This window comes from Tenrec ecaudatus, chromosome 13 (genome assembly GCF_050624435.1).
Source record: "Tenrec ecaudatus isolate mTenEca1 chromosome 13, mTenEca1.hap1, whole genome shotgun sequence".
Taxonomy (NCBI): domain Eukaryota; kingdom Metazoa; phylum Chordata; class Mammalia; order Afrosoricida; family Tenrecidae; genus Tenrec; species Tenrec ecaudatus.
In genome coordinates, this window is record NC_134542.1 from 124,156,497 (window position 1) to 124,182,068 (window position 25,572).

A 25,572-nucleotide genomic window follows, 5' to 3' on the forward strand; every position below is an offset into this window, starting at 1 on the left:
CCTCTGATCTTGCAGCTGACCCTTCAGTGTAGACGGCTACGTGATTTACACTCCCCTTGACAGACTCACACCTTAGTGACTGTGTGCTGACCTCACACTAGAGCCCAAGTTTGGGAAATATTCTGTCATAAGACATGCTAGGTGGATCTTAGAGAATTTCCTCAGCTCACCTCTAGGAGAATTGTCTAAATCAATGAGGGGTAGGAATTCCTCAGTGATTTTGTCATTGCTTTGTTCTACACACACACACACACACACACACACACACACACACACACACACACACACACACAAAACCTATTCCTTCTTTTTAGTAAGAGAACTAATGTTCCAGCAAATGTCACATGAAAAATTTGGCATTGGTTACTATGGAAATAACATTTTTAAACATAACTAACACACTGACTGGAATTTTGTGCACGTGTTGGGTACTGATTAGTGGTTTCTGAGGTGGTTATTGTTGTTAGGTGGCATTGAGTTGATTCCACATCATAGGGACCCAGCATACAACAGGAGGAAACACTGCCTTCTCCTTTGGCAGACTCACAATTTTGGATGAACCAATTGCTGCCATCCCTGAGTCACTCCATGTAGTTGGGGATTCCTATTTTTCCCTGCCCTTCCACTTTACCACATACACTATCCTTCTCCAGGGACTGCTCCCTTCTGACAACATTGTCCAAAATATGCAATGTAACTCTTACTCTCTTTACCTCTAACTCGCACTTCTTCAAAGACAGACTTTTTCGTGCTTTTGGAGACCAATGATATTTCAGTATTCTTGGCCAGCATTACAATTCAAACAACTCAGTTCTTCAGTCTTCCTTATTCAGTGTTCAACTTCCACATACATATAAGGCAATTGACAATGCCATGATTTGGGTGAGGTGAACCTAGTCTTCAAAGTAAGATCCCTGCTCTTCAACACTCTAAACTAGCCTAATAAGGCATATTTATCCTATACAATGTATCTATTAATATCTTGACTGTTAGTATCAACATTCTGGTTTTTTGGGTATGTTTTGTATAAGCTAGCAGTATTTCTGGAAGGAGTTAAAATTTAGTCAAGGTTAAATTAAGAATGTTGCTCAAAGAGGGGCCTGGAAGCCAACGTTACTCTGTAACCAACCAATGTAAGAGCCCTGCGTTTAAGCCTGTCAAGACGTGGTGGAATGATGAGCCTTATATTCAAGGTATGCTTGATGGCTGGTGTACATGAGAAAGTTTAAAACAAATTTTACTTTTCTCTAGTAGCCTGACTGGCTGATTAGTTTTAGAGATGCACTAATCTGCACCCTTTGTCCTATAACTGCAACCTCACACAACCCCGCCTTCAGAAACACCCTGGGGGTTGCAGAAGCGCAGTGCCAATGATATCCAACTAGCCACTCAGGCTACTGCCTCTCTAGTTCATCGCAGCATTGCCTCTTCCCACCATGTTCATTTTGTTTTCCCGCCAAACTAGGTTCCTGGTGGAGCATGTTTCACAAGCTCAAGCCTAGGCACTAGCCTTGAACCCAAGCCAATGACACCTCTCCTACAGTCTATGTTGTTTGCTCTCTGTCAGCATTACCTAGAAAGCTTGGAATCCAGAATCTAGGCCAAGATGACACAATAGTTGATCGGTCATCTCTTTCCTGGTTCTCTCTTGTACTTTTAAACTTCTGCCCTCACCTTGGCTCTTTCTATGACCCCTCTACATACCCCTTTACTTCCTTGACTGTAGGCTGCAATCTTTCCCAAAGGCTTTAAAATTGGATGTCTGTAAACACAAGAGCATAAAAGAGTAGCAAATAAAGGTTTCCCTGGCTTGTTTTCTTGTTTAGGATAGCTCTGTCTTGGCTTAGGTACCTCTAGGATGTCCTATTGGTGTCCCTCTGTCTCTTGCTGTCCACCTGTACAACAAATTTCTCTAGTTACCACACTCTACTTTGCATAAATGGACTACCCAACCATAGGCAGTTCTTCACAATAAATATTGTAAAGAACACACAGGATGCAAGGGGGTAGGGACAGGTTAAACTTGATGAAAAGCTTAGCATGGGTTAGAGTGGTGTGACCACTTTCGCCAGATATGTCAAGGGTTATGGTCTGAGGTGCAATACGGGCTGGTAAAGAACGTTCTTCATAAAATACTCCGTTCTTCAGTTAGATTGGTTTGAAAACATGATATTTACCTTCAATGGAGATTGAAAATTTTGAGGCCTTATGCACTTTATTCTACGAATAAATATTGTATATATAGGATGTGGATCCAGCGTTGAAAATGATATTTCAGAAACTAGTAAAATTGTTCCGTAAAGATAGAGTGGACTCTTGTTTAATGCAAACACCCTCAGATGGGAGCATGGTTTTGATCCCAAGGGGTGGGGGTGATCACTATTTAGCACAAGAAGTGTAGGCCAAGAACCTGACATGCCTTTCTTAACATTGATTCCACTTCTGTTTCAGAAAAAAGAAATATGGTCCAGTCTAGGGAGTTAGAAATCTCTTACTACTGCCTTGCACATTGAAGCATCACAAGGAAGAATTTCAACTTCTGGTTGGGTTATTAACCAAATCCATTGACCTGACTCCAAACAGGGTGAGCCACTCTGGGGTTTCAGGAGGTAGTGCCGGGCAGGGAGCTCGAGGGGAAATAGGAGAGCACCAGTGTACAAGGACCCAGGCTGTCCTGATAGTCAGGGTCCGAGGTCTTTGCTCATCTTCCTGAATGAGAGAATTCCCTGGGTAAGTAACTGTTATAATTGTATTTGAATTTAAGTTCTGAGCACTCCAACTTACAAAAGGCTCATGGCATAGTAGTTACAGATTGGGCTGTTTGTTAACTGCAAGGTCAGCGTTGCAGAATTACAAGTCAGGGTGTCTACTCTTATAAACAGTTAGTCTTGGAAACCCACAAAGGGCAGTTCCATCTTCTCATAGAGAGTCTCTGTAATCGGAATACACTTGATGGCAGTGAGTAGGGTTTTAGTTTTGGGTTGCTGATGACAGTGACAACTCAGTGTCTATTTGCTGTGTCCTCACTTTGATTAAGCTTCCATTAAATTCTCTCTGATCATTCACCAAGCAGGTAGATCATCTTCCCCGGGGTTAGATTGCCTTCGAAGTAGATTGCCTGCACTTCTTTCCAGCCAGCCCCACTCCACTTGCCAGCCTAGGTGTATCCTTGATGGAGGTCAACTTCCTGAGTACAGAACAGGGGACATTGTCATAAGTGTTACCTTGACTGGCTTTGTGTAAAGGCTCTGAATCTATCTTGTAAGTACCTCTATCTAATAATGTGCATGTGCTGATCATGGTCCCATTCCTGCTGCTGAAGTCCCATCTGTACCTGTAATGTATTAATCTGTCACCGAACGTCATTTGTGACTTGCATTTTTTTGTATACCCTATTTATTCAGGGTCCCGGCTATGAATCCTCAGTAGTTATTTTGACCTCGTGCTCATGGCCTCCCTTAATATATGATGTGTGTGTTGTTGTGCGTGCATGTGTGCGTGTGTATCTTTTGTTATCTCTTAAGTTTAATAAATGTTCTCCTTAAATTACATTTGGCATAAGGGTCACTTTTCTACCCTAACACACAATTTAGGATCATAACACAGTTCTCAACACAGTTCTTCTTTCGGACATTATCTTGACAGACATAAATGCGGATAAGGTCAGGCCCTGCAGCCTCCTGGTTTCTATCCTGAATGGGAAAATGTTACAAAGGATTTTTTGCTCTGCCCATAAATTCTCACTCCGCCCCTTAGTCTCAGACCAAATACACTCAGCACTGTGTAGGTTGGCAAATGTAGTTCCCCAGATAAATACTCATACGTACACCACTTCACCTACTAACCTCCTGGCCAAAGGCACTGAGCTCTCTTGTTCTGTGGCATGGGAATCCCACTGCTCTGTCTCAGTGTCTTGGTGCTGTTGCCACCCTGTCTCTGTATCTGCTTCTCCCCAATACTTTCTCTCTTGTGTCACAGTTCTCTGTCTTCTGCATTGAAGAGTTTCAATACCAGAATCTAGCATGCAAAGGCCCCACTCCTGGCTCTCTTTTTTAGATGGTAGTGAGATCCTAATTTCTGTCTCTGAAATGGCTCAATTAAACCTGATGTGATGTCCAATGTGACTAATTGACAGGTTAGGTTGTTAGACATCTTATTTGCCTAACTACAATGGTACCAGTCTATTGTTGGGGAAGCTGCCCATCCTCTTAAACCCGAAAAACCAAACTCAATGCTATCAAGTTAACACAGATTCATAGAGAGCTTATCTGACAGGATAGAACTGCCCCTGTGGGTTTCAAAGACTGTATCTCTTTAGCAGAGTAGAGAGCCATGTCTTGCTTGGGAGAAGAAAGTGCCATCTTTCTTTTGTGGAGAAATATGTGGTTTCCAACTGCTGACCTTGGGGTTAGCAGCCCAACAGTCACCACTATGCCACCAGGGCTCCTTTGCTTCATTCACATTGGCGGGCGACAAACCCACGTAAATATTTGGAAGGAGTTAAGGGACCACAGCTAGAAAGACTGTGTACTTGTGTAAGCCAATGAGCAAATTCCATTAGGTACTACAAATAATGCTGCATTAAATCATTGCTTACCTTGGGATTGAAAAGTGCACTCATTATGGGGGGATATATACTTCTTATTTCTATTAAAAATATATAAATTTCAATCTAATATGATATATACGTGTTTATTTTGGAGCCCTGGTTTTGCCCCATGTATTAAGAGTTGGACTGCTAACCTCATAGTCGGAAGTATAAATCCCATTGGCTGCCTGTCTTGGCTTTAGTGTCTCAGAAACTCCATGCAGCAGCTTTATTGTGTCCTATCGGGTGCTTACATGTCTAACTCTACTTGATGGTGAGTTTTAAAATGTTTCTAAAGTGATTGTGCAATTTATAGTTCCTCTAGAAAATAATTTTCAATTTATAATAGCTTTTTGTGTAGCCCATTTGAAATGTTTCCAAATGCTTTAACATAATCATCTTCAAATTTCATTGATTTGTCATTCTCCTTGAGAGTCACACAGTAAGAAATTGGTGGTTGTGTATGCTGTGAGGTAGGGACCCAGCTCTTTTGTTTCTTCCTTTTGATATGTATGTTTGATTATCCAATCTCTATTTTATAAAGTCATCTTTTATTCACATGTCTGAAAATTATGAATTTTAGGTTTTATTGCTCATGGTATAAGCATGTTTTGTCACTCAATAAGGTATAAGCATGTTTTTGTCACCCATTAACAGTACTGGGGACTTTTTGTAGGAAGAGGGACAGAATAGTAACAGCATCTGGACTTACAGGTTTTGTATTACTCACATTGTATTCTCCCATCAGCCTGCAGATTGTGCATCACCAGCAGCTTAGAGGAAAGAAGAAGTTCCTTATTTTGGTATTATTATTTCTGGGGTGTCTTCATGAAAGATTGAAATTTGTCAACATCATTAGAGCTGATCCTGATAAGACAAAAATAGAGCATCCAAGTTGCTGGCAGTGGTCTAAGCACCAAAGAAAATGAGAAATGATCAGGTGATTTTGATGTATTTTATCCTTTTCTGTATTTCCTACTGAAATCATAGGAACCTGTATAATATACCAATTCAGTTCATTGGAAAAGTAGAAATTTGAAACAGTAGAAATTATATTTAAACTTTGATTCTGATTTCAATATTGGGCTGGAGAAGATTAGGAATATGTTGATCATAGGAATAATACTAAACTACTGACATTGAGCATAATATGTTGCTGAGGATTCTTTGGATGATATTAGCTTCCAACTCATAATTCATTATTCTATGGCCAACCCATGAGAATCATTCATATTAAGTACTATGCCTTGTTTTTAATGCGAAATAAGATCACATCTTTCAGAGAGTTCAGTATTCCATGGAATTTTTATCTGATAAGTTTCTTTATTGTTTTTTCCTGAAGGTGATATGTTATGTAATCTCCCAAACAGCAGCATCCTCATTAATGCATCTAAAATGGGCCTTGTAGAGCTTTCCTCTAGTTCCTAAGTGCTGCCGCGCCCCCTCCCCCCCACTCCCACTATCATGATCCGAATTCTACCTTGCAAGTCTGGATAGAGCAGAGTTTGTACACTGGTGCAGATAGGAGCTGGAGGCACAGGGAATCCAGGGCGGATGATGCCTTCAGGACCAGGGGTGTGAGTGGCGATACTGGGAGGGTAGAGGGAGAGGGGGTTGGAAAGAGGGAACTGATTACAAGAATCTACATGTGATCTCCTCCCTGGGGGACGGACAACAGAAAAGGAGGTGAAGGGAGACGTCGGATAGGGCAAGATATAACAAAATAATAATTTATGAATTATCAAGGGCTCATGAGGGAGGGGGGAGCGGGGAAGGAGGAGGAAAAAAAAGCAGACCTGATGTAAAGGGCTTAAGTGGAGAGCAAATGCTTTGAAAATGATGAGGGCAGTCAATGTACAGATGTGCTTTACACAATTGATGTATGTATGGATTGTGATAAGAGTTTTATGAGCCTCTAATAAAACATTCAAAAATAAATAAAACGGGCCTTGTAGCAATAGTGGTTTAAAACTGGTTGATAGCTTCTCACCTCCTCTAACTATAGATGTAGAGGAGAATATCAGCCATCAGTACCAGCTCTGATTCCTCTATGGGAGAGCTTAAGCATACACCTGTACCCTCCAATGGTTTTCCAGTTCTGACAGCAGTTACCTTTACCACAATTCACTCCTTCTCAGTTCACTAGTTCTTTTCAGTGGCCACATAGAAATTACAGTACAGAGTCATAGGTTCAAGTTTTATTAAGTAACAGAATGTAACTTGGTATCAGAATCAATAGGCTACACATTGGGATTCATAGTAAGGAAACATTAGGCACATTTGCTCTTCTTCAGGGCAGGCCTGTTTTCCCTGTCCTGAACAGTCATCTTTTCTTCTAAAGATAGGCTCATTTCTTACTTCCATCTGTATAGGCTCCTCTCAGCTCCTTGAGGATATCCTCCTCTTGATCTTGCCTGCCTGTTCCACTATCTTGGCTGAAAAGCCCTCTCTGGACTTTTCGCCATTGACTCCTTTGCCGTGTCTTTTCTGCCCCGGTCATTATCTTCATTGGACGGCTCTTGATCCATAAGTATTAAAGTTCCTTTTGCAGGAGCAGCAGTAGACCAGTCCCTATGAAGTAGAGATATAAGCTGTTCTATGATTTGCTCTGCAGTATTTCACAAAACTAAATATATATCAAGTTAATAACTCTTCAGGATGTGGAAGCTGGTGAGTCCCAAATCCATAGTTCCAGTATCAATCTGGAGAGTGCTCCTCATTAATGTGTTTGCCAAGACTGATGAACCAGCTGCCTCACAAGTTGAAGTTGTTGAATCTGGTCAGATAGTAGGTTGCAGGGGTCAGGAACCCAAAGGGGAAGGTCACACAGCATGCTGGGGCTGACAGAGTAGTGGAAACTCCCAAATCAGGTCATACATGTAGCACTCAGTTGCAAGGATGTCAAGGAAATACTTCCCGTATTTCTGGAAGCTGGCAAATCTTCAAACCATTGGTTCATTCTGAACTTTGTGGCTGCACAGGATAACAAAACTAAATCAATAGGTCAGATGATAGGCCAATATCTCACTGTCCCTTCTCAACCATGCCTGCAGGCAGTTCTCTCTCTCCCTCTGGCTTTTATTCTGGATATGATAGCTTCTTTGGCCATCCTAGCACCTTCACAGCCTAGGTGAGATTAGGTGGGCTTCAGAGGTCAAGGCAATGGCAATAAAACTAGGAGGGGCCCATTGGTGAGCTTGTGATGACAGGTAGCAGGTCCAAAAGGACCCTGTAATTAAAGTGAAGGCAATACTGTCCACAGGTGGCTGAGGAGAATTTGTCCTAAAGTAAACTAAACAAGAGATGTTTGTCCTAAGGTGGCCTCCAAGAGCTTCGAAAGTTGTTCTGTACTCAGGAAGGTTTTGCCTTTGAGCTTTCTGTTCTTTGTCCTTAATTATAGGTTCTTGTTCCTGATCCCGACTTTTACTTTGTTCATTAGTAAACCACTGTAGTCTGTGAGTTTTGTGTGACCATAGCAATGGATTATCATATCCGGAAATAAGACAAAGAGTGGTGTGGGAGGAATGACTTGTGTAAGAATTGACAAAAATGTTGGAGAGCTGAGGTATGTTTGACCTTTCCCATAGGGATCAGCTCTGAATTGAGCCTGATGCCTATCACCACTGAAGGTACTAGAGCATCTTATAATGGTGATACTGCTAGGCCTCCTAATTCCATTTCACAATGTACTGTAAACTTGTTTTTTAATATAAACTGGTATGTGTTTACCTACTGTGTGCGAGTATAAATGGGAGCTATTTCTAGCTCATTCAGCTAATTTCACTCTTACACAAAATTCTAATTTTATGAGTGGATGCATTAATATTTCCAACACTGGATCAGGTCCGCTGGAATGACTTTGTGATTGTGGAAAACATTAAAGACAGACAGACAGCAGGCACAGGAGCTCCTCTTCCCATGTCGGGACTGAGAGATTGAATATATTTTCCACTGGATATATATAATTGCATTTACAGATCTTTCATTAGGCATGCACGTCATAGAGTTAACATACTTAGTCTATGGGTACTATTACAAGCAGGTAACAACAAAAAATCAAGGAGGTGAGTTACTATCTTTACCTAATGCTACTTGACCTCGAAAACCCCAATCGACCCTTCCCTTTTCCCTCCCCAGTGATTTGTTACATTTATATTGGGTTGGCTATACAAGATGATTGCTCTAATCTACAGATAACCTTCAGATATAGTGAAATAGTCTAGTCCACACAAATGATTCATCTACTATGGTAGCTGCTTTAAAACTGCTCCTTAATTGAATGTTAATTTGCTGGGGTCAGGGGCGGGTGGGCACATTAGTTGGCCTGGAGAACGTGTATTTGCAAACATTTCTATTTCAGAACAGTGGAGATTTTTCTATGAATAGGGCTAGTATCTCGTGCTTGTGGTAGCGAGTATAGAAATAAGGTCAAATACTTTCTACTAATTCCTCGGTTTACCACACACTATGGAATGTACTAGCACAGAATAGTTTTTATTTCTGTTTTGCTTTCTTTACTGTACAATAATTTTTAAAAAATCTTCCAATGGAAATTACTTACCATATATACTTGAATATAAGCTGACGTCAGTATACGCCGAGGTACCTAATTATTACCTGGGAAACCAGAAAAACTGATGGACTCGAGTATAAGCCGAGAGTGGAAAATGAAGAAGTTAATGATGAGTTTCAATAATCCAAACAAATAAAAATAAAATTACTAAAAATTGAGAAATCAATGGGGTAATGTATTTAAATATTTATTTTTAACTAAAAAACTTAAATAAAAGGACAAGTCATTTGACATTAGTAAACCAGCACAGTAAGTTGAAAATAGGTTCAACAAGACCAATAAGATATTAACAATGATAGCTTAATAGTACTATTCCCTGAGCTCAATCAGCAACGAAGCTAAAATGTGAAGAGTTAAAATCCTTCAAAACTGGATCCCTAATCATCATCCATATCCCAATGCAGAGCTTCAGCTGGTGTGAGGTCATCATGGACGCTGTCCTCATTGATATTGCTGTCATCACCATCACTGCTGTCATTTTCACACAAAGCGCAGTCTTCACTGCCATCCATTGCATTACTAATACTACCACTGACTCGTGTATAAGCCGAACCCCATTTTTTCAGCACATTTTTTGTGCTTAAAAACTTGGCTTATACACGAGTATATATGGTAATTAACTAGACTTCTCTGACTACAGGAATCACTGACATTCAACGATGTGGCTGTAAAGTTCACCTGGGAGGAATGGCTGCTCCTGAACCCTGCTCAGAAGACATTATATCAGGATGTGATATTGGAGAACTTTCACAACCTGGTTTCCATTGGTGAGGAGCATTCTAAAGTCATTGGTTTTTCCTATCGTATGTGTTAAAATCTTTGCAGTGTCTGTGGTGTTCTCAACGAGGTAGATTCTTGTTGCATTCTCTGGTCCTAAGTTAGTGGATACATTCTTCTACCCTTGAGAAAACACTATTTACTTTGTTCCTTTGAACATTTTTGTCCTAGAAATACAACATCCTGCACGCTTTACAAACCTTAGGTTAATGATGGTCTGTCTGATTCTGTAAGTTCTCATGAACAGGTTATCTAGTTGTCATCCCAGAAACTTTCTCTCAATTGAAACAAAGAGAACTGTGATCTGTATTAGAAACAAGCTACAGTACACTTTTTCATGTGTGTGGTCAAAATACCTTAAGGAGAATTGGCCAGGGTGGTTGATTCAACTGGTAGAAGGCCTCACAGCCATGATAGGTGTCGGATAATGCCTAAAAGTGTGTACTTGTTCAAATGTGATAGCCCAATTTTAGTGGAAGTTGAGAGAAGAACTCCTCTAGCTCTTCTGAGATTAGATTTCCAATTATTTGATTTTTACTATTGTATATTTGGTTCCATAATTTTCTTTCTTGAAGATTCTCATACCTTTTCCTATTTTATGTTCTTCTACCTTACTATGAAAGTCCGTCTTATACGCCTCTCTCCATACAGAGAACTTTCAATTTGTAACTGTTGTCCAAATACAGAACACTCTTCCCCTATTGAGTAAGAATGGATTTCCCTTTGTAGTATCTCACCCCACCTTGGATCTTGAGCTCCCACCATAAGCGGGTCTCCATTGTGCATCCTTAGCTTCATCCCTTGGAGTTTCTACAAAGGTTTTGGTGTCCATTTTCTCATTTGGTCCCCTAACCCTTTAAAGTTTTCTTCATTCTGGGTGATATAAGTTCTTTCTATTTTCTAGTACTGATGGTCAATTTGCCTTCTGTGTGGGAATTACTTAACAGACATGTTTCTCTATATTTTACTCCTTTTAGTGAAACAAGTTTATGACTTCTGTTAATTTTCAGATATCTAACATCATCTTCCCAGCAAGACAATTGTTATCAGTTTAGAATATCGTTTAGCACTGTACCTTCAATTTTTTTTCCACCTATAGGATTTTCTTTGAAGTTGTCTGCTCCTCTAATAATTTTGTAAGTGGAAAGGACATTTTTAACATCGTGCATCCTTGGATTTTTCACGAAACACTTACCTGATGTATATTCCTTACTATGCAGTATGCCTTCTTTAGGCCCACCCCTTCCTAACACGTCCAAAATGGGAAAGATGACCTTGCTGCTTTTAAAGAACTCTTCTGGCTCTATTTTCAACATTGAAGTTTTGGTGATATTCAAACATGCACGGTATAGTCAGTACTGCTCTTTTGTTTCTGTCTTTTGAGTAGCCTTTTGGTTTCCATATGTATGATGTCTTTGTTGTAATCCCACAACTCATCTGGTCTCAGTTATTAGTCTTTAGTCATCAGTATTTTATTCCTCAAGATTATTTTTTATATTATCTCTAAACTCAAGTGAGGTAGATATTTTAGCTATTGTTGAGTTCTTTGAACTTTTCTTCAGATTCAACTTGGATTTGAGCATTTGATGATCTGTTCCACAGTTGATCCCAGGCCTAGTTTTGACTGATTAGCTTCTTCATCATTTCTTTCCACAGATGTGGTTAATCTGATTTTTCTGTAGTCCATTCAGAAAAGTTCATATATATAGTTTTTAATTTTGATGTTTAATGAGGAATTTGCTATGAATTCATCATTAGTTTCTCAAAATTTTATTGTTAATTTTGAGTGTCATTTCTATCACTCACACCACATTTTTCAACTACTGATACTTTTTTGAAATTTCACATTCATCAGTGTACATGATTGCATGGTCGATCAATTTCAGGCTATAAAACTTAGGTGAAATTTTCAATATAGATTTTTTTTAATTATTGTTTTGTGAACTCTTACAGATAACACTAGTTCAATCACATCAACCAGCATTACAAAATTGCTACCACAATCAGTTTTAAAATATTTTTTTTTCTTCTAGAACTCCTTGATATCGTCTCCCCTTTTTCTCCTTCAACCCCCACCCTTCAATTTCTTAATTGTGGGAAACAGAACCTGAATAAAAGTGTAAGCAGCCTCATCTCAATACTCCTGACCACAGGGCTTGGAAGACCAGTGTTAATGGTAAAGGAAATCATCCAGAGTCTAGAGGATATAGATAAAGTTGAAACTCCAGAATCTCCAGATAGAAACAGTTCTCTCTATGCTGCCCTCCATTAAGATGCTAGTATAAAACTGTCTCCTATAGGCATCTGACTTTCTCTCCTCAGCTAAAAGATGTCTAGCTTTAAGAGGAATCAGGCTCTCTTTGTTGCTATCAAAGAGTCAACTATTCCTTTGTCTCTTATATGCCTTCTGGATGGGTCCTAAGAGATGGTTGTGTAACTGAGGGGCAGAAATAAAAAGGGAGAGAAAAGTCTTCAGGCAGTCACCTCTTCCATGATGTCAGGTCTGAGCTGGATTGAGAGAATGTATTCTTTCACCACTTTATATAATCTCGAGGCTTGCAAACCTACCCCCACCCCTCAGCAAACACAGAGAGACTTACCTACATAACGAGGTGGCAGAGTCTTTACCGTGGAGGTCCCTGAGTTCCTTGATTGAGTAACTTAACACCACTGCTGAGGGCAGTTAGAGGCGAGTATCTTGTCCCCTGAGTGGGGAGAACAATAACAGAGTGTCTGCTCCTCTAGATAAAACTGGTGGCTATTAGATATTAGCCATATGGTCTTATGAGGTATCATTACAATGGGAGAATATTGTGAGAATGATGGGGATGAATTTTCATTAGGACAATATGACTGGGATGCTTCTCTAATCCACCTTCAGGCTTTTTATTCCAGACAATAGAGAATTTATCTGCAAATGGGCTCTTCCTGGTCCTCAATTTCACAGCCTGATATTTATCATGAAGTGTTCTAAAAGGATCAGGATATTCCAGATTCATACTTTGCCCATTCTGTTGTGTATTTGGCTGCTGAAGACTTTCATGTCTCACTACTACATAAACTCCCTACTAAATCACCTCGATCATTTATCAGCATTGGAGATGAGGACGCTGTACCCTGTTTTTGCTATCTGCTTTATCTTCCTTAATTTCACATGCTACTTCTACGGACCCATTTAACTGTGAGGCTGGATCCCACAGTTAATGTCTGCTTTAAGAGTTGGTACAAAAATGAAATAACAGTTGTAGTCATTGTTCTCACTTGTAGGCATATGAAAATTAACCCACCACTGGCAACATTGTACTTCAGGAAAGATCTTGCAATATACTTTATTGATGGTGAATATGACACCAGTTTTTAATTGGTAAATCTCAGCCTCATAAACCACTTGGTAATCTAAAAATAGCTAGTGCTTAAAGTCCAATAGTACATACACTATCAATTTTAAACATTTCGTTTTTACAATTTGCAATTTTTCTTGATAGTGTTTCATGCATTCTGTCGTCCAATTGTTAGTGCATGTTTGCAGGCAGCTATTTTTTCTCATTTTCACTCATGCCATGTCACCCACTGAAGGTCCCCAAAGCGTTACTCCATTCGCATCATTACTGTAGACTGTACTTTGGGAAGTTAGTACTTCTAAAGTGTTATTTCAGTGCCATTAAACCTGAAGGGCTCATGTTCTAGAAGTTAATCACCAGTTCTTTCTCCCAGTCTGTACTTCTGGAAATTCCACTAAGACCTGTGCACCATGTGTGATCCTGCAGGTATTTGAAATACTGGTGACATTGCTTCCAACACAGCAACCTGCACACCACCACAGGAAAACACTTGAAGATGAGTTTTATAAGCTAGACGTAGGCTTCACATAAACATAAGGATTATGTTTGTGTAACATAGTACCTCTCATATATACCTGTAAAATTGTGTTCTCCCAAGTTGAACATTCTGCATTTTACACGTTTCCAATTTGTCTAGTACCTAGTTGTCTTTCAGTAAAGATTGATGGAATGAATACATCTGACCTCTAGCATCTGAAATTAGAAGGCCTTACCACCTTGTGGTCTATGGGTCTCAGTGTCTTGCCTGTATTCACATTTTTTGCATGTTTTCTACAGTAACTGCATTTACCATTTGGATTGTTTACACAATTGTGTTTGTACCAATGGGCAAGAAACATGAAGCATAGTATTTTATTTACATTTATATAAGCAGTTTGTCACTAAAGATCTACCTTGTATCAATGCATGTTTTAAGGGGTCCATTGTAAATCAATATGATGGAGTTTCTATGTTCTGTTTTTTTTATAGAGACTCAGAAAGTTGATGATCATTTGGTTGAGCACTCGCAACATGAAAGAAGTGTGGAGAGAACTGAACGATGCTATAAATTTAATACATTTGAAAATATTCTTTATCAACACAAAAATAATTTTCCTGTAAAGGCAAATTATGAGATATTAGGCTTACATGATAAAATTGAAAAATCAGATTTGATCATTTTGGCATTAAATCAGAACAGTAGCAGCAAAATAAAGAAGTCAGTTGTTTTCAATGAAGACGAGAAAACTTTTCTCAATATTGAAGAAGAGCAATTTTGTACTGAAATGAAATTCCCTGAATGTGAAAACTCCAGTAGCATGAAGTCACAATGCATTCAGCATCAAGAATCGCACAAAATTAAGAAATCACTCATAGGTGATAAATGTAGGAAAACCCTCTTCAAGGAGTCTTTCCTCTGTGAGCATCAGTTCATTCATATTCTAGATAAGATCTATGAATGCGGTCAGTGTGGGCAAGAATTCAAGAAAGTATTCAAACTCACTGCACAATATCAAACCGCACATAAAGGACAAAAGCCATATACATGCTTGCAATGTGTCAAAACTTGTCACAGTAAATCATACCTCAAGGAGCTTCAGAAAACTCATGTGGCAGGTACCCCCTGTGTATGCAGTGAAGGTGGGAAAGGCTTTAACAGGAACAGTGATGTCACTGCTCATCAGCAAACTCATACTGCAGAGAAACCCTATGTATGTGGTGAATGTGGCAAAGTTTTCAGGCAGATGCGATGCCTGAGAGCACATCAGATATTTCACACAGGAAAGAAACCCCATGTCTGTGGTGAATGTGGAAAAGCCTTTACCTGGAAGACAAACCTCACTGTTCATCAGCGAACTCATACTGGAGAGAAACCCTATGTATGTGATGAATGTGGAAAGGCTTTTAACAGAAAGACAAACCTCACTGTTCATCAGCGAACTCATACTGGAGAGAAACCCTATATATGTGATGAATGTGGAAAAGCCTTTACCTACAAGACAAACCTCACTGTTCATCAGCGAACTCATACTGGAGAGAAACCCTATGTATGTGATGAATGTGGAAAGGCTTTTAACAGAAAGACACACCTCACTGTTCATCAGCGAACTCATACTGGAGAGAAACCCTATATATGTGATGAATGTGGAAAAGCCTTTACCTACAAGACAAACCTCACTGTTCATCAGCGAACTCATACTGGAGAGAAACCCTATGTATGTGATGAATGTGGAAAGGCTTTTAACAGAAAGACAAACCTCACTGTTCATCAGCGAACTCATACTGGAGAGAAACCCCATGTATGTGGTGAATGTGGAAAAGCCTTTACCTGGAAGAGTAGCCTCATTCTTCATCAGCAATCCCATGCTGGAGAAAAAACCTTATGTATGGTGTGAGTCAGGTAAAGCTTTTAGCCAGAAGCGGTGCATGGGATATTCTTCCATTTGTTGAGGTCACTCTGGGTTTCTTGTAATAGTGTTCCATTGTTTTCCCCATATATTTTCTTTTAGTCAGGTATATCCCTAGATATTTCAATATGTGCTTGGCTATTTTGAAGGGTACCACCTTTTTGATCTCCTCTTTTGTGGTTTTATCCGATGTGTATAACAGTCCAATGGACTTCTGTTTGTTGACCTTGTATCCTGCCACTCTGCCAAACTCCTCTATTGCTTCCGGTATTCCCCTCGTGGAACTTTTGGGATTTTCCATATATAAAATCATATCATCTGCAAATAACAAAAGTTTCACCTCTTCCTTCCCCAGAGAATAACTTTGATATCTTTTCTTTGCCTTATGCTATTAGCCAAAACCTCCAGCACGATATTAAATAATAGTGGGGACCATGGTCATCGTTGGCTGGTCCCCTTTTTCAGTGGAATTGTATTAGTCTTTTCTCTATTGACTACCACATTGGCTATTGGTTTTTCATATACAGCTTGTATTGTCTTGAGGAATTTTCCTTCCATTCCTATCTTGTCAAGCGGTTTAAACAGAAATGGGTACTGGATGTTATCAAATGCTTTTTCTGCTTCTATTAATGGTATCATGTGATTCTTACAGTTTTTCATGTCAATGTAGCGAATGATACTAATGGTCTTTCGTATGTTGAACCATCCCTGCATCCCTGGTATGAATCCCACTTTGTTATGGTGAATTATTTGTTTTATATACATTTGTATTCTGTTGGCTAGTATTTTGTTAAGGATTTTTGCATAGATGTTCATTAGGGATATTGGTCTGTAGTTCTCAATTCTTGTGGGATCCTTGCCCGGTTTTGGTATCAGAGATACTAGCTTGATAGAAGGAGTTCGGGAGTTGGCCATCTTTTTCAATGTTCTGGAAAAGTTTGTGTAGGATTGGTGTTAGTTCTTCCCTAAATGCTTGGTAGAATTCTCCAGTGAAGCTATCTGGTCCAGGGGATTTTTTTGTTGGTAATCCCTTGATAACCTTTTCTATTTCTTCTATTGCTGTAGGTCTGTTGAGATTCTTGACATCCACCGAGGATAGCCTAGGGAGGAATTGGTTTTCCAAGAATTTTTCCATATCTTCCAAATTGAAGAATTCATTGGATTTCAATCCTTCATAGTATTATGTGACTATCCTTTTGATTTCATTAGGGTTCGTTGCAATTACCCCTCTTTCATCCCTTATTCTTGCTATTGAGGTTTGTTCCCTCCTTTCATTGGTTAGGTTTGCCAATGGTCTATCAATTCTGTTTATCCTTTCAAAGAGCCAACTTTTAGCAGTATTAATTTTTTCCATAGTTTTTTTATTTTCCCTCTCCTGAATCTCAGCCCTGATTTTTATAATTTCTTTTCTTTTGCTATTAGTAGGGTTGTCCTGCTGACTCTGCTATAGTTGTTGTGAATTTTGTGCCGGCATATCAATCATGAGTCTCTCTTCCTTTCTCAGGTGTGTGTGTTTTGCTATGAAACTTCCTCTGATGACTGCCTTGCTGTGTCCCATAAGTTTTGGGACATCATGTGCTCATTCTCGTTGGTTTCTAGAAATTTCTTAGTTTCATCTCTGATCTGCGCAATTACACATTCTTTTTGCAGCAGAGATTTATTCATCCTCCAATTGTTTGCTCTTGTTTTTTTTCGTCTTCCTTTTGTTGATTTCCAGCCTTATGGAGAGAGAGGTCTGTATTATTTCAATGTGCTTAAATTTATGTAGATTTGCCTTATGCCCCAGCATGTGATCTGTCTTCGAATATGTGTCTTCTGAACCTGAAAACAATGTGATTTTTTTGGGATTTGTATGAAAAGCTCTGTAAATATCTATTGGGTCAAATTGTCTAATTGTGATGGTTAGTTCTCTAGCCTCCTGTTGAGTTTCATACCCTGTGATTTATCTTTCTCAGAGAGTGGTGTGTTGTATTCACCCACTATAATTGTCGAGTCTGTGATTTCTATTTTAATCTTATGGAGTGTTTGGTTGACGTATTCAGCCGGTCTCTCATTCGGGGAAGATATGTTTACAATACTTCACCTACCATTTCCTTGAGCATCATATAGTGTCCCTCCTTCTCTTTCTATGGTTTGCACTTTGAGGTCAATTTTATACGAGATTAGGATTGCAACCCCTGCTTTTTTTTTTTTTGAATTTTTGTTTGCTTGGTATACCATTCTCAGCCTATTTTTGTCTGTAGCCTTGACATGTGTCTCCTGTAGGCAGCAGATTGATGGCCTGTGTGTTCTAAGCCAGTCTGCTAGTCTCAGTCTTTTAATGCCTGAGTTCAGGCCATTGATATTCAAGATTATTATCTCCATCTGCGGACTCTGTGATGTCATTTTATACCTTTTGTGTTGGCAGTTTTCCTAATTTCCTTTCTCATTAGTGTGTTGTGCATGTGTTTGTGTGTATCATTCTTGAATGCTTTCCATCCTTATTCCAGTGCTATCTTGGGATCTGTTATCTCTTTATTGCCCTCTGGGTGAGGTTGTTCTATGTGGCGGTCTCTTATATATGCTTGGTGAGTGTTCTGCCCATACTGGGTTGGCAAGAATCTTTGGTAGGGCTGCATTTCTTCTAACGTATTCTTTGAGCTTTCCCTTGTCTCAGATGACTGTTACTTCTCCATCTATCTGGATCGGTAATTTGGCTGGGTAGAGTATTCTTGGGTTTGTTTTGTTTTCCTTCAATTTTTGGAACATGTTACTCCACTCTCTCCTCTTCCTCATAGTTTCTGCTGATAGGTGTGTGCATATTCTTATTTGGGAACCTTTATAAGTGATTGCTTGTTTTTCCCTAGCTACTCTCATGATTTTCTCCCTTTCCTCAGAGTTGGATAGTTTGAATATTATGTGCCTTGGTGACTTCTTGGGATTCAGTCTAACTGGTGTCCTTTCAGCCTCCTGAATGCTTGCCTCTTTTTCATTTATTAAGCTGGGAAATTTTCCTCCAAGAACTCACTATTATTGCAGATGATTTCTTTGTTGTGTCTTCCTCTGGTATGCCAATAATTCTGATGTTGTGCCACTTCATAGCATCCGACATAGCTCTTGGGTTTTCTTCAGCTTCTCTAATGATCAAAATTCTGATGTTGTGCCACTTCATAGCATCCGACATAGCTCTTGGGTTTTCTTCAGCTTCTCTAATGATCTCATTAGATTTTTGTTCATGTTTGTTAAAGTCTGCTTGGCTGTCCTCCAAGTCACTGATGTGGTTCTTTGCTTCCTCCAGTCAGTTCTCGGGGTCCATGTTTCTGCTACTGGTTTTTGTTATCTCCTCCCTAAACTCCTGTATTTCCCCTTGGTGTATGGCCTTTATCTCCTCTATCATTTCATCCTTTTTCTGTATTGTTTCCCTCATATCATGTATGACTCCAAGCAGCACTCTTAAAATATTGGAAGACATATGGAAACAATTAGTCCAGAGGAAAAATGGACCACAGTCAACCTCAGCCTCCATGTATCTCAGACCAGAAGAACTAAATCGTGGCCATCTACCACTGCTAATTACTCTGAAAGGGATCGCAAAAGACTGTCCTGAGTAAAGTGGGAGAACAAAGTGGAACAAAATCCAAAATCATAAAATAGACCAGGCTTTGCATGAACAAAAAGAGCATTCTACTGAAAAAGCAGTTGATCCTAAGGCACGTTTACTTATGTATAAAATGGTCAACTCTGGAGTATTGGAGACAATCACTGGCTGTATTATTACAGGAAAGGAATCTCTTGTCTTTCATGCATGTAGAGGGAGCATGGAAGATGAAAAGGATGATAGTAAAGTTGTACCTACAGAATATGCTATCAAGGTATTTAAAACAACACTTATTGAGTTCAAGAATCTTGACAAATATATTACGGATCATTAAAGATTTAGACTGCGTGAGTAAACTAAATCCACGTAAGATTATCCACATGTGGGCAGAAAAAGAAGTGCACTATCTCTCAAGAATGTAGAACATTGGAATTCCTTGTCCAACAGTTGTCATGCTCAAGAAACACATTTCAGTTATGTCTTTTATTGGCCACGATCAAAGTTTCTCTTCATTAAAAGAAGTAAAGCTCAGTAGTGATGAATTTAATTATGCACACTATGAAACTCTTGATATGATGCAGCAGTTGTATGAGTGTGCACTGGTCCATACTGACATCAATGGGTATAACATGCTGTGGCATGCTGGAAAGGTCTGGTTGATTGATGTCAGTCAGTCTGTAGTACCAACCTCACGGCCTGTAATCCCTGTTCTGGGAATGTAGGAATGTCTTCCAGTTTTTCCAGAAAGGAGGTGTTATGGAAGTTCTCAGTGAATGAGAACTCTTTAATGCTGTTTCAGGCTTAAACATCTCAGCAGATAATGAAGCTGATTTCTCAGCTGAGGTAGAAGCTTTGGAGAAAATGAGCAAAGATTATGTTCACAAGAATGGAAGGAAAGCTGCTTCATTTGTCAAGGATGACAGAGGTCCACCAGTACTACATAATGAATAACACCGATGCCCACTGCCTTTCTATGTTAGCAGTGACTGTGACCATGATCCTACAGGAAAAAATGTTCTCTATAGTTGGTATGAAAAATGAAAATTTGGTTTCACAAAAGCATGGAAACAGGCAAAACCTTTCATTGGAACATCATTAAATGGAATTGAATGGCACGTCTTCCATACTATAACACCCAAGGAGAGACATCATAAGTTTGTGGAGAAGATAAATGCATAATAACTACCTAAATATCCTGGCTCAAAAAGTTTCTTTAAATTTTCAATTTTTTTGCATCTACTTAATATGGTTAAATTGTAACTCACAGCTATAATGTAAATGGACTATTTGAAAGCATGGGCTATAAGATTTAAACCATCTTTGGCCCATTCTACGCTCTGTTTACATTTTATTCAAACTAGTTATTAGTTTTCTAGGGAAATATGGCAAATGAGAAATAGAGAATTCAATGGTAAAATTACCTTTAAAGCAGATCAGGAACCAAACTAACCAGCTGATTTGAGTGATCTGATCTTTAAATAGTCTCTAGTACTGAGAATGGCTGAGCCCTTCTGCAAGAAAAGCAAGCTCTCTGCTTTCCTCATTAGTTTGTTAGGATGAGGTTTACAAAGTACAACATGGTGAATCCTACTGTTACTATTAACTCAGATTAGAGAAAGAAAAAAGCAAAACATGTTAACCCTTAAATGCCAAATAAGTTGTTCTTAAACATTTTTATTTCTCTGATACTGTTTTTAACTGCATTTCAGAAAAGTGTGTTTGAGGTAGATACTCATTACAATCCTAAAATGTTTACTCTTAGGAAGCACAGGTTAAGTAGCTGGTGATTAGTGACAGAAATTCCAGAGGACTAATTTTTAAAAGCTTTAGCATTTAAATGTTTTGTTTTGTAACATTGGCTGTTTCACAAAGAGCAACAAACCATTGCTGCGTGAGATTCTTAAGTGTGTTGTGAACATGCTTTTTTAAAATTGAAAATGAAGAGATCGTTAGAAAAAATATATAGACCAGGCTTTCTGGTCTGACAGAGACTGGTGGAATCCCAAGACTCTGGCCGTTAACGACTCTTCACTCTTGGAACTGTGCTCTCTCCTCTGACTCAGGTTTCTGCCAAGTGACATGTAGGCTTGGAGGGGGAAGAACAACATCTGAGAGAGATGCACTCCTTAAAACATCCAACTGTACGAAATCGTAAGGTCAGCATTTTCTTATGGATAGAAACTTGTAAGCAGGGAGGGACAGGAAAGAAGCTTGAATAATAATGGAAAAACAGGGAGGGCGGAAGTGGAAAGAATGCTGGTACATCCTGGGGACTGCATCAATGTATGAATTGTTGAATGGAAAACCAATTTACTTTTGTTAAAAAAACAAAACATTTTAGCTGCAAAAGGTAGCTTTATCGTTTCTATTTGGTCACCAGCTTAGGGGAGGGACTCCTGGGCGGTGCCACTGTGCCTGGCCTGGCAGGTTCAGGTAGCGGGGCAAAGGCCAACTGTGAGGCAGAGGGCCCCTCAGGTGGCTCACCGCAGTTCCTAGTCGGGTTTGAGGGTGAGCCTCTCCAGAAGATACTTGCCCAGCCCACTCTGGGAGCTGGCCAGCCTGCGGAGGTTGGTTAGGTGGTCTCCCATCTTGAGTTTCACCTCCTCATCTAGGAAGTGGTTTTCCAGAAAGTCACAGAGATGGGGGTCAGTGTGAGTGGATCCCACATATGCAGGCCCAGAAGGGCCTGATTGAGGGTCTTCTCCAGGGCCAGCGCAGCTTCCATGGTGTCCAGGTTCTACCCCACTCATCTTCCCACGGCTTCTGCACCTCCTGGAAGAAGGCCTGGCCACCACGCTGGTTTTGCTGCTTTAAGAGATGTTCAACTCCCTCACGCTTCTCCTTTGCCAGCTTGCCGAAGAAGTGCCTCTTGCCTTCCAAGGCCGCATCATTGTGGTTGAAAAAGAAGCCCAGAGGCCCGCACATGCAGGTTGACCAGAAGATTGACTCTGGCCTCAGCTTCAGTAGAATAATTTTCATGGATCTGAGACCTTTTGACTGGTTGGTTTGGAGGTCACCACACACAAAAGTGTCAACTGGTCCCAATAATAGGGGTTAATCAAGAAGTTCGCCCAGAACATTACGTCAGGAAAGGAAACTGGAGAGTGGTCGAATGGAGGTAGTGAGTCTCCGGATCTGTTCCGTTCAAACAGTTGAAGCAAGACAGATCCACAGGAACACATGGCGAGTTTCTATAAAATTTTAAATCAATAAAAGTTGCAAAAAAAAATGAAGAGCTCATGTTTCTTCAATGATTTCATGTAGGACAGTTACCGTGCAGCTGTATTGAGTGTGGGGATACTTTTACCTGTTTCTAAGTTTTCTTGACATAAAGAATCCCGCAAAACTGAAAAAGCTTTAAATTCAAATGTGGTTGGGAAGCCCTCCCCAGGGAGTCATGTGTCATCACACATGTCAATATAGTGACTTTGTATATGCCTTCTGTGGCGTCTCTCTTGTGTCAGTAAATACCAGTGGAATCCTAACTGATGTAGCTCTGGTGAGACGGCCTTTAGCCAGAAAGGAGTCAAGTGACAGTAGAGGATTAGAAACCATATAAATACAGTGAATGTGGCACTGTGCATGCATTTAGTGACTCTGGAAGTGTCTCCAGTGTCTAGCTACGTTTTATTTTATGTTCCACAAAGCTCAGGATCAACTTTTATGCACTGATTATACAGGAGGGCTGACAATATGCCTGCTTCATTGTGACTACATGCATATCCTGCGGGAAATCATGAATACAGAGACTGGGAAAGTCTGATTCATCCTATGTTTGTATATACATTGATATCAAGACCAATCTTATTTTACATTCGATCTCCCTTTTGACCCATGTTAATATAGTTTTAGTCTTTAAAAAAGTGGAGAGATACTCTGACCATAGACCAGGAATGTGAATGGCCTCACTGTCTTGCAGAATGCATTGGAAAATGGATTGTTGCAGATGCAGTTAGGTTAAAATATAGCCCTTTATCTTTTGAGCTCCATTATGACACATTTTAAATCTATTGCAGTTTTTAATATTCCTCTTCCACTCAGATTTATCTTTTTAAATTTGTTGTTGTTGTTTAAAATAGATATTTCTTGTAAATGAAACCCATGATGCCTTGTTGTAGTAATGCTGGATCATGTAGGAATTCAGTTTCTGGTTACTTGTAAGTATCGCCATATCATTTTCCAGTGTCTGTATGTATTTACAAGTCACCAGCATTATATACGAGTTCAAATCCCTCTATATCCTCTTCAGCATTTGTTGTTTTCTGTTTCTTTGATTTGAGCTGACATTGTGGGTATAAAGCGTTCTCTCATTGTGATTTTAATTTGCATCTCTGCAGGCTAATGACTGAGAATTTTTCATGTATTTGTTAATGACTTGTACTTCATTTTGAGTGAACTACATGGTCATACCTTTTCCCCATTTCTCTATTGGGCCTTTTGTTATTTTCTTATTGATATATTTTAGAGTTCCATATATTTTTGTAATTAGCCCTTTGTCTGATGTGTCATTGGTAAAAATTGTTTCCCAATCTGTGGGTTCTCATTTCATTCTCCTGATAAAAGTTTTTGATGTGCATAAGTGATGTCATTTCAGCAAGTCCAAATCGTCTACCTTGTCTTTGCTGAATATGCGTCCTCCATTATACTTAGTAGTCTATGCATGCCCTGCAATCGGGTTGTTCTGGGGTGTATAGTGTCGCTATGGGTTGTAGCCACTAAACAGTTCTATCTTGGAAGAAATACGACCAGATTTTCCTTAAAGAAAAAGGTTGCAATGCTTGTCAAATATTTTGAATATATTGTGTCATGTGCTGTGAGAAATGAATAAACACTATGCCATTTCCTTCCAAATTGGGAGTCATTTTTTTAGCTGGTGGCCAATGGGAGGATTTAAGTCTCTTAGAAAATCCCCAAGGGCTGACCCCAATCGCAACTTCATTGACAACTCCCTCTCCCGCAGAATAATTCACTTCAGAGGACAGCACTGAAGCTACATCTCAGGGAGAGAGACATGTCTGAATGGAACATACAGGAACAAATGAAGGGGGAGAGAAAAAGTGGAGCGCATCATGGACCACCAAGCCCTGAGGACGATATTCCTGCTCAGAGCAGCCAATGCACAGAGGGTACCATAAGGCAGGCCCCACCACGAGACATGATATCCTTCACTGACCCATAGTGCTACAGCGCACAACACTGGAGAGACAGTGCAGGGCTTGTATGCAATCTGACCCCATCACACTGAAGCAAAACACTAAAGGCATGCAATAGAACAACAAGGGGAACAGAGCAATTAAGTCCACGGGGAATACCAAAAATAGACTGTGGGGTCAGGACAATGAACCCATCGGATGTGACTGGAAAACACTCCTAAAGGTTAAAAAAAACAACAACACAGACCTTGAATTATTTATAGGCTTTTCCTCTTGGAAACTTCTTTTGAAAACTAAATGACTTATTAAGTTTGTTATTAGGGTAGTAACCTATGGTGAGCAAGAAAACAGCTTATGATACCATCTCTGTCCTGCCTTTAATTCTTTTTAAAAAAATCATTTTACTGGGGGCTCATACAGCTCTTAGCACAATCCATACATCCATCCATTGTGTGACGCACATTTGTACATTTGTTGCCATCATCATTTTCAAAACATATTCTTTCTACTTGAGCCCTTGGTATCAGCTTCTCATTTCCCCCCTCCCTGTCCCACCCTTCCTCACGAACGCTTGATAATTTATAAATTATTACTTTCTCATGTCTTACACTTTTTGATGTCTCCCTTCACCCACTTTTCTGTTGTCTGTCCCCCAGGGAGGGGGTTATATATAGATCATTGTGATCAGTTTCCCTTTTCTCCCCCCACCTTTTCTTTACCCTCCTGGTATTGGTAATCTCATTATTGATCCTGAGGGGTTTGTCTGTCCTGGATTCCCTGTGTTTCCAGCTCTTATCTGTATTAGTTTACAATCTCTGGTCTAGCCAGATTTGTAAGGTAGAATTGGGATCGTGGTAGTGGGGGGGAGGGGGGAAGAAGGATTAAAGAACTAGTGGAAAGTTGTATTTAACCACATTTGCTATACTGCACCCTGAGTGGTTGGTCTCCTACCAACGGCCCTTTAAGAGGATGTCCAGTTGCCTACAGATTGGCTTTAGGTCTCCACTCCGTACTTCCCCTCATTCAGAATGATATGATTTTTGGTTCTGGGTCTTTGATTCCTGATACTTAAACCTATTGACATCTCATGATCACACAGCTGGTGTGCTTCTTCCACGTGGGCTTTGTTGTTTCTCAGCTAGATGGCTGCTTGTTTATCTTCAAGCCTTTAGGATC

The 25,572-nt window shown here is 39.7% G+C and overlaps 1 protein-coding gene and 1 pseudogene across 1 annotated transcript; both read left to right on the forward strand.

Annotated features, from left to right (window-relative positions):
* Nucleotides 1-8,579: 8,579 nt before the first annotated feature.
* On the forward strand, nucleotides 8,580-15,654 carry LOC142424081 (uncharacterized). The gene is made up of 2 exons (XM_075529159.1): nucleotides 8,580-8,630; nucleotides 14,383-15,654. Exons 1-2 carry the CDS (start codon nucleotides 8,580-8,582, stop codon nucleotides 15,652-15,654), a joined length of 1,323 nt encoding a protein of 440 aa, XP_075385274.1.
* A 599-nt stretch (nucleotides 15,655-16,253) lies between these two features.
* Nucleotides 16,254-20,194, forward strand: LOC142424082 (serine/threonine-protein kinase RIO3 pseudogene; annotated as a pseudogene).
* Nucleotides 20,195-25,572: the final 5,378 nt, after the last annotated feature.